The sequence below is a fragment of the Eumetopias jubatus genome, unplaced genomic scaffold (assembly GCF_037043125.1).
Source record: "Eumetopias jubatus isolate StellerSeaLion01/CBP00866 unplaced genomic scaffold, mEumJub1_p1.0 scaffold_8, whole genome shotgun sequence".
Classification (NCBI taxonomy): domain Eukaryota; kingdom Metazoa; phylum Chordata; class Mammalia; order Carnivora; family Otariidae; genus Eumetopias; species Eumetopias jubatus.
In genome coordinates this window covers 23058149-23070537 of record NW_028274814.1, presented here as the reverse complement: position 1 = coordinate 23070537, position 12389 = coordinate 23058149, and the positions used below count along the sequence as shown (strand labels likewise).

Sequence of the window (12389 nt, the reverse complement as noted above, 5' to 3'; positions counted from 1 at the left end):
GCCTGTGCGTTCCTTTCTGTTGGGTGCATACCCAGTTAGCAGTGGAATTGCTGGTTCCTAGAGTACACGTGTTACTCAGTGTTAGTGGATGTTGCCAACACTTTTCCAAAGTGATTGTACCAGTTTTCACTCCCATCAACAGAGTCCCTGTTGCTCGACATCCTTACCCGTCCTTGTATTATCAGTATTTTTACTTTCGTTTGTAAGCATTCTGGTGGGCATATAATGGTATCTCATTTAATGTGCATTTCCCTGATGACTAATGAGACTGAGTACTTTCTCAAGTGTTAACTAGTCTTCTTGGTGCTCCCTTTTGTGAAGTGCCTGAAGACGTCTTTGCCCATTTTTCTTCTGGTTTGCTGTCTTGATTTTATGAGTTTTTTATACACGCCAGACACAAGCCCTTGACAGTTATATTTGTTGCAGATTTCTTGGCTCCGTGATTTGTCTTTTCACGCCCGTAAAGGTGTCTTTTGATGAACAGAAGTTCTTTATTTTAATGTAGTCTACATTGTCAGTCTTTACACTTAAAATTAGTACTTTTTGTGTCCTGTTGAAAAACTTTCACTACCTCAAGGCCATGAAGATACTGTCCCGAGTTGTCTTCTAAAAATTTTACTGTTTTGCCTTTTACATTAATACCTAGAAACCACCTGGAATTAGTTTTTCTTTATAGAGTGAGGTAAGAGTGAAGATTTATTTTTTTGTCGTGTTGCCTTGGCACCATTTATGTAAAATGTCATCTTAAGTAATGTGCTGCCTTCTTTGTTGTATCTTGTGTTCAGGTGTCCATGGGTCTATTTCTGGACTCTCTACTGTTCCATTGAGCTATTTTTGTATCCTTGCTCTGGTACCGTACTGTCTTGACTTAGTATGAAGCTCCAAAATTTTGATACCTGGTAGAGTAAGTCTTCCTACCTCATTGATACTTGTCAAGAGGACCTTAGATTTTCTTTCCCTTTTTCATTGTCATTTTAATTTTAGCATCTGCTTGGTATTTTACACACATACAGACACACACACACACACACACACACACACACACAGAAAAACCTCCTGGAGCTTTGACTTGAATTATATTAAATAGATAAAAATCAATTTGGAGGTAACCGACATCTTTACAACAGTGACTTTTCCCATGCATGAACATGGCGTATCTTCTTTATTTCTTCTAAGTAATATTTTTAATCTTCTTAGTAAGGATTTTGCTCATCTTTTAATAGGTTACTCATAGATACTCTATTTTTACGATACTGTTGTAAATAGCACCTTTTTTAAATTTTCATTTTTTAACACCTGCTGTTATATAGAAATACAATTGATTTTTATATATTGATTTTGTATGCAGTAGACTTGCTCAATTCACATTTTAATTTTAATAATATCTCTGAATATTCTTTTGACCTCTTTACAATCATAATCATATCATTTAAATAATGACAGTTTTGGGTTTTTTCCTTTCTGGTTCTTCCTACGTTTTATTTCTTTTTCTTGCCTTATTACACTGACTGGGTCCCTCATACAGTGTTGTGTAACAGTGCAGATGGCAAGACAGCCTTGCCTTGCTCCCAGTCTCAGAGGCAGTGATTTTTAACATTTTACTGCTAAGTGTATGGTGTTCGCTACAGGCTTTGTAGATATCACTTATCAAATCAAGGAAATTCCCTTTTCTTCCTTGTGTGCCAAAATTTCAAGTGGATGTTGAATTTTATTTAGGGAAAGTTTTTTTCTTCCGGTAATGATATAATTGGATAATTACATTCCTTTTCCCTTTAATTTGCTAAAGTGGCGAATCATATTGATTTTTAAATATTAAACAAACTTTACATTTCTTGAATTATCCTTTGTACATATTGCTGGATTTGGTTTGTTCATCTTTTACTTAGGGCTTTTGTATCTATATTCTTGAATAAGATTGGCCTAGAATTTTCCCTTTGCTAATGTTGTTGTGAGGTTTTGAGATCAAGGTTTTACTGGCCTCATGAAAACAAGTTGAGGCACATTCCTTCTTTTACTCTGGAAGAATTTGTGTACCGTGGCTTATTGTTACTGGTTGGCCCCACTCTTGCTCCTGGTGGGTGGAGGACTTGCAGAAAGTTTATCAGTGGGAATGCATCCTGCCTGAGATGTAAAACCACAGAAAAAGGGGGTAAAACCTTTGTCTCTTGTTGTTATTTTGTTTGCTTAATTAAAAGTGGGATTGCAGTATACCTTTTATACTACAACTTTTCAGTCATGATGTACCTTGGACTTCTCTCCGTACTAGTACTCATAGCCATTTGTTATTTTTTGAACAGTTGTATGGTATTCCAAAGTGTGCATTACCATGATAGATTTAACCAGCCCTCTATCAATGGATGTATAGGTTGTACCAATATTTTTGCTATTATCAGCAATGCTGAAGTGAACATTCTTGTATGTGTGTCTCTGTGCACTTGTGGAATCTATAGTGAGATGTAGACTTGGAATGATTGGGTTATTGGGTGTGCCTGTCTTTAAGTTAAATAAATATTAACAAGTTGTCTTCCAAGAATGCATGACCAAAATTATCCTCTCACCGAAGGAGATGAGAACGTCTATTTCCCCACCTCCTTGTAGCATTCTTTTAAATGTTTGCCAGTCTGGTAAAGATAAATTATTTTTAACATAACAAAGTCAACAGTTTATTATTTCTCAATGACCACATACATACATACTCATTACTCAAATATGAAATCCAGAGGTGGTTGACTGGACTTAGAGTCTTGAGTTTTATTTCTATAGGAAGAGAATTTCAAACCAAGCTCTTTATAGCATTCGTTTGTTCGGGTACCTCATGATACTGCTGTCATGTCCTTTGTCCTTCTGTACGTGGACATTTGTTGAGTTTTGGTAGATACTCTGGTTTATTCATTCGGCCACTTCTTTTTGAGCCTGAAACATGAGCCACTGGTGTCACAGGGCAGGTAGGAATGGACAGAACGACCCGGGTCTGACTGGCTCAAAGCTGATCAGTGATCGAAGTAAGACTGTAACTCAAATTGGGATCTGACTCAAAAATTCCCATGATGCATCAGTGGTCACATAAAATGTTCACAAATGGCAGGAAGTCCCTTAAAATGACCTTTTTATCACAGAGTTGTATGATTTGTTTGTTTGTTTTGGGGGGGTAACTAAAACTGTGATAGAATATTTAAGTTTTTATTTAATTTTACTTTCAAAAGTGAGAAAGATAAATATTTGTATTCTAGAACCACGAAATTTAGGGGGAAAACCCTAATTTTAAATATAGAAAGTTAAAAACTGGTCTTAGAGTAATGTTCATTTCACTATTAAGGCGTTCATCTTTACTTTAGAATTTTGTAACAGTGAAGAAATCGCTCTCACGGCATAATATTTATATATTTCTAGGTAAGAAATTATCCTCCATTCTAGCAGCTGCAGCCACAAGCATCTGTCATCTTCGGGTTTCTGTGGGTCAGGCATTCAGGAGCAGCTTAGCAGGGTGCTTCTGGCTCAGGGCCCCTCGTGAGGCTGCGCTCAAGATGGACTGGAAGATCCACTTCCAAGCCGGCTCACTCACATGGCTGTGGGCAGGAGGCCTGAGTTCCTCACCCTGTGGGGCTCCCCACATGGCAGCTTGCGTACCTTCACGACATGGCAGTGAGCTTCCCCCACAGCAGGTGACCCAGGAGAGAACAAGGCAGAAGCCACACACCATCATTTCTGTAGTACCCTAGCGGTTCCACAGGTTGGCTCTATTCTTTGTGGAAGGGGACCACATAAGGGTTTGAATACGAAGAGGTGAGCATCCCTGGAGCTGTCTTGGAGGCTGGCTACCACCGTGAGGAGTGGCATAGAATATGGGCTTCTGTCTTGGTTCAAGAGCTGGTTTGACCACTTACCTAAATTACCCCAGACTGAGAGCTGTTAAACTTGTGAATGTAAAATGAGCGTAGCAATTCTACATTCCCAGGATTTTTTTTTTATTATGTTAGCCACCATACATTACATCATTAGTCTTTGATGTAGTGTTCCATGATTCAGTGTTTGCGTATAACACCCAGTGCTCATTGCAACACGTGCATTAAGGTAGGAATATAGGCATCCACCGTAGGACCTTGTACATGTTTGGAATTCAATGAATAGCATCTATTTATTATTATTATTTAAAACTTAAGGCCAGCCCTCGTAAATATACCTGACAGAATAAATAAACCATTTACTATATTAAGCTAATGCTGAATAAAAAGACCGGAGAATTTTACTGAACGAATATTACGTGCAGTGTTTAAACCACCTATATCAATGTCATTGTTGGGTTCTGATTGTCTAAAGTGTGTGTGTGCGCGTGTGCGCGCGCACATACACACACACACACACACAACTTGTCTTCTGTCTGAAGGTGGTTGGAAGTTACGGTCGCCATTGGTTTCCAGCAGGACTGTGCACCCCTGTTCCTTACGAGGGAATCACAGGAGGGAGCACTCCCCCGCGCCCTGTCACCCATTGGGCCGTAAAGAATCCACGTACATCTGTGTAGTAACTTCTGTCTCTCTTCCCTTCTACCAGATGGAAGTTTACTGTTCGGACTTTCATGCTGAAAGAGCAGCAAGAGAGAAGATACATGAAGAAAAGGAGCAACTGGCCCTGCAGCTGGCAATCCTGCTGAAAGAGAATAATGCTTTTGAAGATGGAGGCAGGTGAGGCTTAGGAAGGCTCGGGAAGGCTCAGAGCACACACCTGGAGCCCTGGGCACAGGCCAAGCACAGGGCGCCTGTCAGAGGTGCTCCCTAAGTTGAGCTGTAGGAATCACGCTGAGCACACTTCGCTTGATTGTGTCCCTGACACTCAGCGTGACTTACCACGAGGCTTGGCCACATCTTGTGGGAACGTGATGAGTTCTTTGCTCTTGGACATGCCGTAAAAACTTTGACCTTGTGTGTTCCAAAGTCCGGTCCTGCTGTTGTCAGGGGTATGTAGTCTTAAACACTTTAAACAATTCTGTAATGTGTTTTAAAAGAAAATATGGCTAAAATTACTTCTGTCTTCTAAATTTCCATTTTGAGAAAAGTTTGAAACATAGAGAAATAGAAATAGAAAAATACAGGGAATAAAATTGCACATACCACGATGTACTCCACACAGAATTGACAGTGACATACATTTATTTGCATCATGGATATTTTTTCAAAAGGAAAAAGGGCGAAGTTGGAGCCTCCTCTGTTCCCCACCCCTCATTATGTTTCTCTCTCTCTCTTTGCGTGGAGTTTGGAGGGGGTAACATCCCCATCTGTTCTATACTTTTACAGAGTATTGATATAATATCTATGTCATATCTTGAAACAGCATAATATTAGTTTCTCTGTGTGTAAGTTACAAAATGGTCACTAGGTATTGTTCTGCAGCTGACTTTAACACTGTGATTTTGAACTCTGGAGGTGTGTGTGTGTGTGTGTATATATATATATATATATATGCAGTTTTATTTCATTCTCCTTAATTGCTCCATAATGTTTTGTTCTAGAAATACGCCACTTTTTTCTAATCCATTCCCTTATCAGTTGACAGTGTGGTTATTTACCGATTGATTTTTTTAATCCTAATTGTTAGTTTCTTTCACTACTCTGTAATATTTAAAATTCAAGTTAATCCTTAAGTTCTGGTTTTTATGAACCTTGCATTTTTTCAGCTCTTTTTTCCCCATCCTGCTGTTGAATGTCTGCTAAATGTTGTCGTATTCAGAGCATTAGAACATCACTATCGTGTTGCTTTTCATCCCAGCAGGCAGTCCTTGATGGAGATGCAGAGCCGTCATGGGGCGAGAACCAGTGACCCCGACCAGCAGGCCTGCCTCGTTCAGAGAGGTGAGTCACGTGTGATTGTAGGTGTTCAGGGTTCCAGGGAATAACTATCCTGTGAAGAAAATGCTTGAAGACAAATTTCACTACATGCTACACAATGAATTCCAGATCAAACTGCGAAAAATATGGCACCCCTCAGTTATTTCCAGTGTACCCCATTCTTCATCCATTACCAACTGAATCCAGACACCAGACTCTTCATGCTGACAGTGAAGGCCTGGTGTAGCTAAACTTTTAACCTTTCCGCCTCTAATTCTCTACAGCTATTAGCCAGCTGAGTCACTCCCTGTTCCTTGAACTTCCCCTAGGCCTGTATACCTGCATGTACTTACTTACGAGGCATCCTTCCCTCACTCACCTCCCTGCCTCCCTTCCGTCTCTTTCCAGTGAACTCCTACCCCATCTGTAAAACCCATTTCAAATACCATCTCCATGATTCCAGCAGAATATGACCTCTCCCTCCTGAATTTCTGAAGTACTCTCTTACTCTTGTGGTACTCATCTGCTATTTTATTTTATAATTACTTATGTGTTCTAAATATGCATCTAAGTACCATATTAATGAAGCTGTCCATTACCTGGTGTTACGCACATAACAGCGTTAGCCTTTACTGAGTTTACTGTGGACTGACATGAACATTGGCCTCAGGCATGTTTAGCGTCACAGGGTAAAGCTGTGCTCTTCCCCAAAAGCTGTGTCTACCCACTTGAAAACCACCAGACATTTTCTCTAATCTGATTTTAAGTATCCCAGAAACACCCATTTACCTCTGTTATCAAAAGTGCCTGCAACAGTGTTTTGGGTCCAAAAGGACAATCTCTTGCACCTGAATGTCTTTTTTTTTTTTTTGAAGATTTTATTTTATTTTATTAAGATTTATTTATTTATCAGAGAGAATGAGAGAGTGAGAGAGAGAGAGAGAGCACACAAGCAGAGGGGGTGGCAGGTAGAGGGAGAAGCAGGCCCTCACTAAGCAAGGAGCCTGATTCGGGACTCGATCCCAGGACCCTGGGACCACGACCTGAGCCGAAGGCAGATGCTAAATGACTGAGCCACCCAAGCACCCCAAAGATTTTATTTATTTATTTATTTGACAGAGAGAGAGAGAGAGAGATAGCGAGAGCAGGAACACAAGCAGGGGGAGTGGGAGAGGGAGAAGCAGGCTTCCCGCTGAGCAGGGAGCCCAATGCGGGGCTTGGTCCCAGGACCCTGGGATCATGACCTGAGCCGAAGGCAGATGCTTAACGACTGAGCCACCCAGGCGCCCCTGCACCTGAATTTCTTAGAGGAAGATTTCCTTTAACATAGTTAAAGAAGGCAAATGCCTATTTATGTTAAAAAAAACAACAACAGTCACATACTCTTCTACTTATATTTATAATCTAAAAATCATCACAAAGTACACATTTATTCATGATTATCCCAATAAGCTTTTTGTCTTGTAAATAGCAGTATTCCAAACAGAGACTGTCTTAAGATTCTTATTTTATTTTATTTTTATTATTACAATTTTTTTAGCTTCATAACAAAGCTGCCTTAAAGAGTACCTCCTCTTGACCGTATTTCATCATTATGGTCACCTGTGGCCATCAATGCACCTGCCCTGGTCCGTGACACTCAGCTGAGCACAAGGCATGGTCAGGTCTGTGGTGGCGTGTGGCCTGGTTGGAGAGACAGGAGGGGCACATAAAAGGATGGGTTCATAAAACAAGATAATATTTAAGTAATAGAAATAATGGTGCTGAAGGTCAGTGGACAGGTTGATCACTGAGGGCCAGGGGAGTTGAGAAAGGCCTTGAAAAGGTGTGACTTTAAGCTTGACCTTGAAGCTAGGATTTACATAAGTATGGTATGAGAATAAAGGGCCCAGGGTGGAGAGGAGTGTGCTATGTTAACAATGAAAACTGACTAAGCTTATTTTATACCAGAGAGCCAGAAGGTAGAGGGAACCCATTAACCGACTAACAGAACAGCCCAAGTCTCGAAACCTAGACCAGGACCAAAAAAAAAAAAGGCACAGATGGATGCAAGAAGGTCTCAGATGAAGAATCAGCAGTCCCTGGTAGTGCCTGGTTGTCATCTAGAGCAGAAAAAGCTCACTGACTCCTGACCTAGGACCATGGGACCATTAGAAAGTCCCCCACTTTCAGAACTCACACCTTGTCGGTATTTCTGTTCAAGGGTGCTTCTGGAGTTTGCTGAACACAAACTATCTGCAATAGTCTCACATATTATTCAATTAAAATAATATGCTCAGAAGCCAAAAGCCATGTTAACTGTTGCCTCCGCTGTCAGCCTCCAAAAACAAACATTCTGGAGGCTGACAGAAAGTCTTGAGATCAAAATGATTTGTGTTGATCCAGAAAGGTCAGACCAAGGAGATGTCCCGGGAGCCAGAAGTCATTTCCAGCATTGATCACAGTTTGCACATGTGGGACCTACTTAGAGTCAAGGCTTATTTTGGGCATTCTTTAATTTAGACTTGACCCTCGGTGCAGTTCCAGAATTGGACGAAACGACATGACCCATTCTTCCATTCTTTCTCATCACTTACTTTGCCTGGGCAGCCCTTACCTATGCCTAAAACTACTCTCAAGTGCAATGGGTCTCATCAGGGCGCCCTTCTTTGTCCTCCCACTAACGTGCCTTGTGCATGACACAGGATAGCCCATCCCTCATTCATTCCTGATGTTGCTTTTCTCGCCTGAAGTCCCCACCATCTCTGTACCCCTCTCATCCACCTCCCGGGTGCTCGGACACATAGGCCAAGTGAATGTAGTTATTGCCTCTGCTTCTGAGAAGGTTCACACTGTTCTTAGGATATTGCTCTGTTGCTGCTCACTGTTTTCTCCCCCTCCTCATCCTCTGTAGCTCATATCTTCATCTATCTGGTTCCTTCTCTCAAATATTCTTGTTTTTATTAGAGCACGTGTTGTCCTGTACCTAGAACTGAAACCACTCTATTTTCATGCACTTACAACCCAGACTGGAGCCCAAATCCCAAAGTAATAGGAAAGCGGGTACCATTTTGGAAGGTTTTCTCTGTGTGTGTAGATTTCTTAAGTTAAAGACCCCCTCCCTCCCAAACAAACCCTGTATTCACTCCCCTTTAGGTATCTGTTGCAAAGTTGAGCAGGTGTTAATATTAATCGTTTGTTATTAAAATCAAACAAACGAAGCCACTTGCAACTTGGAAGAAATGGAATAGTGTTTCATTTAATGCTTATTCCCAGGAGCTGAGGACAGAAACTGGCGGCAGCAGCAACAGCGGAATATTCCAATTCATTCCTGCCCCAAATGTGGAGAAGTTCTGCCCGACATAGACACACTCCAGATCCATGTTATGGACTGCATCATTTAAGTGTTCACATCTCACTTCCCCCCAAACTGTTGGTAAATATCAGATTTTTTTCCTCCAAGAGTTGTGCTTTTGTGGTGTTTGTTTTCATGCAAACATTTTGCCTCATTATGTTCGTTTTAGGAGAAAGAAAATATGTCCTAAGTGGGACATTTTCTGTGGCTTTCCTTAGAATCCTGAACATACTGCTTTTCTGATAATAGAGTCTTTTTTTTTTTTTTAATGTTCCATGTATGTGAGCTGAACCGTTCATGCAGTTAATGAGCATGTAACATCATGGGACAGAGTAAATAAAACCGAAGGAAGAGGCCTCACAGATCAACTCTGAGAATCTTTTAAGGAGGCAGGAAAAATGAAGTGGTCACAGATTTAATCAAGAAAAGTATCTTTGGAGTTCTTTTAAAATAAATTATATTGTTATTTTTCTTCATCCATTTAAGGCACATCTGTATGAGGTTGTATATATGTTATAGTTTTATTGCTGCTGCAGTAATTGTACCAAAGTTATAATGGGCCTGTTTTCATATGAGTGCTGTGGGCTTTTACTTAATCATTTGGACAAGTGAAAACATATTGGCATACATGAAGAACATACATTAGGTTCGCTGGTTTCATTGTAGCCCCAGGTATATGGGTTTGTACAGTAGATAGTTTATTAATTTCTAAAAAAGAACAGCTGTCGATGAGGCCATATATTCATAATCACAAAAATAGGTGTATTGCAAAATAAAATTTTGCTTTTGAGTTCACATTGTTCATATATGGTTGGCCACGTTCATGGGATTTTTGCCATATTCAGCTTCATATAAGCTTAATACTTATTCAAATCTGTTTTGTGAATTCTATGAATATAAGCAAACCCCCCTACTAGAGACTAGTGTGTGTTGTTTGGATTAGAAATTAATCTTGCTAAGGAGGTGAAAAGATAGGGATTTGCTATATTTTGTAAACCCACAGTTTACTGAGATTAGCTAATACTGGGCCCGTCATAAAAGTAAACAGTGTCTTTGTGTGTCTATATCCGTAAGCATTTAGAAGAAAATTAAAAGATATACTCTGTTTGGGTTTGTCATAATAATCTCTCTTGGGCAACTTGATTTAATATACACACACGTGTGTGTATATCCATATATGTTTTTTAAAACCAGGAATCAAGACAGTTAATTCTGTCTTCATGCCAAGAGAACACACTGCACAGATTCGCAGTAACTTAGATTCTCCCACCTCACTCCAGGGAGAATGCTTATTAAAGACATGTCAAAAATAACCATGAAATTTTCATTTTAACTTCTTGTTTATAGTTTCTAGTTTAAATTTTTTTCCCTTACTATTTTGTATTCGAGGAAATAGATTTCTCTAGTGTCTTAAATAGCAAAGCAACCCAAATGGTTTCACATTTAAGTTAAGGGACGATCCTTTTATGCTGTTCAAGTAAAAATACTAAGCTGATCCCAACTCTGAAGTAACAATGTGAGTGGGCTTATTAAAGCTGTGATCAAATTGTTGGCTGGATAATTCAAAGGATTGCAAATGAAGGCAAGTTCATACGGTCAGTTTAAATTAAAGCCATTGTATTGAGGGAAGCAAACATTTTGGTAAACAGCTTGTAAACTCTGTGCATGTCTTCTCTAACTAGTCTCTTCGGAGGCCTTGCTGCCATGTTACCAGGTAATGACACTTCATTGGAATGTCAGCCTCTCTTCTGGACCCCGCCACTCTCCTGTGTTCTTGAAGTGTGGCTAAATGGGAGCAATAGAGAGATGAGAACTGGGAAGAAATAGGAATGAACAATGAAAATTTTACAACTAAATAAGATTATTATAATAAGTCTTCAAGTGTTGTATTTTAAAATGATTTTGATCTAGCCTGGCGTGTAAGGAGTTTGAAAGTCATCACTCCCATCCTCCTAACGAGGAAAAGGCCGAACAGACTCAAAGTCATCAACTCTTTTTAAATCCCTCAGAGAACTGAAGTCACAAAGCAAACCGCTGCCCACAAACTGGAGACAGACAGGTACAGAGAGTCACAGATTACCAGATCAGGGTCTCAGGAGTAGAAACCACAGTAGGAGCCAATACCAGAGTAGGAGAACTTAAACTATAATTGAAGATTTGCCAAAGGCTCAGTGTGGACAAACCTGAGAATTAAAAACTCGAATAGGAGCCCATTCTTAAGAGGACCCCACACTTGTGTGAATTTTACCTCCAGGAGCCCTAGAAGAACCTCACCGTGAAGATTTCTAAAAATTCTCCCATACTTTTAGCAGGGGGAGGGGAAAGTGGCCATTTTGAAATACACTGACACACTCTGTTCTTCCGAGGAATGCCATCCCTCAAGGGAAATTGTTTTACCAGACCCTAAACTGCTGGATTATTATCAGAGCCTGACTGACCAGGGGGAAAGCAAATACCCAACTCCAGGCCCCGCCCCCCCCCCCCCCCCCCCGCCCAGCTTTACTCCTCTCACCTGAGGAGGAGAAAAAAGTGTGAGAAGGTCACAGCACAGAGGGAGAAGCTCAGTAAAAGACCAAGACCTTATCATAGGACTGTGGAACTCTTCTCGCCCACACCTACCTTACCACCACATCAACAAGGTGCCCATATAATAATGGGCTTACAATTGGAAGAAATGCTCATCTTTGGGTTTATTAAGGAAGAGGTATATAGGGAATCCCAAAGACAACAAAGGGAGACAAAACAAGGACACCAGAGGAGATTTTAGCCTGTGACACCCACAGCTGCAGCAGACAGTAAACATAGTCCAGCTCGTAGCCAGGTAAACATAAAGCCTCACACTATTTACCTCAGTTCCTTTTACCCACTACATCATTTCCATTTTTCAACAAGAAATTATACTGCATATTAAAAAAAAAAGCACAGTTTGAAAAGATAGAGCAAGCATCAGATGTGATGACTATAAGACTGGAAATTTAAAACAACTATGGTTAGTATCCTAAGGGCTATAATGGGAAAAGTGACAACATGCAGGAAATGGGGGGTAATATAAGCAGACAGATGGAAACGCTAAGAAAAAAATCAAAAGGAAGTACTAGAAATCAGAGACAGTGTAACAGAAATGAAGAATGCCTTTCATGGGCTCATGAAAAGACTGAACATGGCCAAGAAAAGAATCTGTGTGCTTGAAACAATGTCAATAGGAACTCCTAAAACTGAAATGCAGAGGGAAA

At 40.3% G+C, this 12389-nt stretch overlaps 1 protein-coding gene across 6 annotated transcripts in view; it reads left to right on the top strand.

Moving 5' to 3' along the window:
- Positions 1–12389, top strand: part of OPTN (optineurin) — a 50829-nt gene that overhangs the window by 31750 nt on the left and 6690 nt on the right. For 2 of the 6 annotated variants that reach the window (XM_028114660.2, XM_028114658.2), the window contains exons 12-14: positions 4552–4682; positions 5767–5846; positions 9078–9263. In XM_028114660.2, the coding sequence (XP_027970461.1) occupies positions 4552–4682; positions 5767–5846; positions 9078–9205 (339 nt within the window). In that variant the 3' untranslated portion in view covers positions 9206–9263. Of the gene's footprint in view, positions 1–4551; positions 4683–5763; positions 5847–9077; positions 9264–10838; positions 11608–12389 lie in introns of those variants that run through there. The other 4 variants (XM_028114655.2, XM_028114659.2, XM_028114656.2 and 1 more) reach the window with 3 other exon arrangements.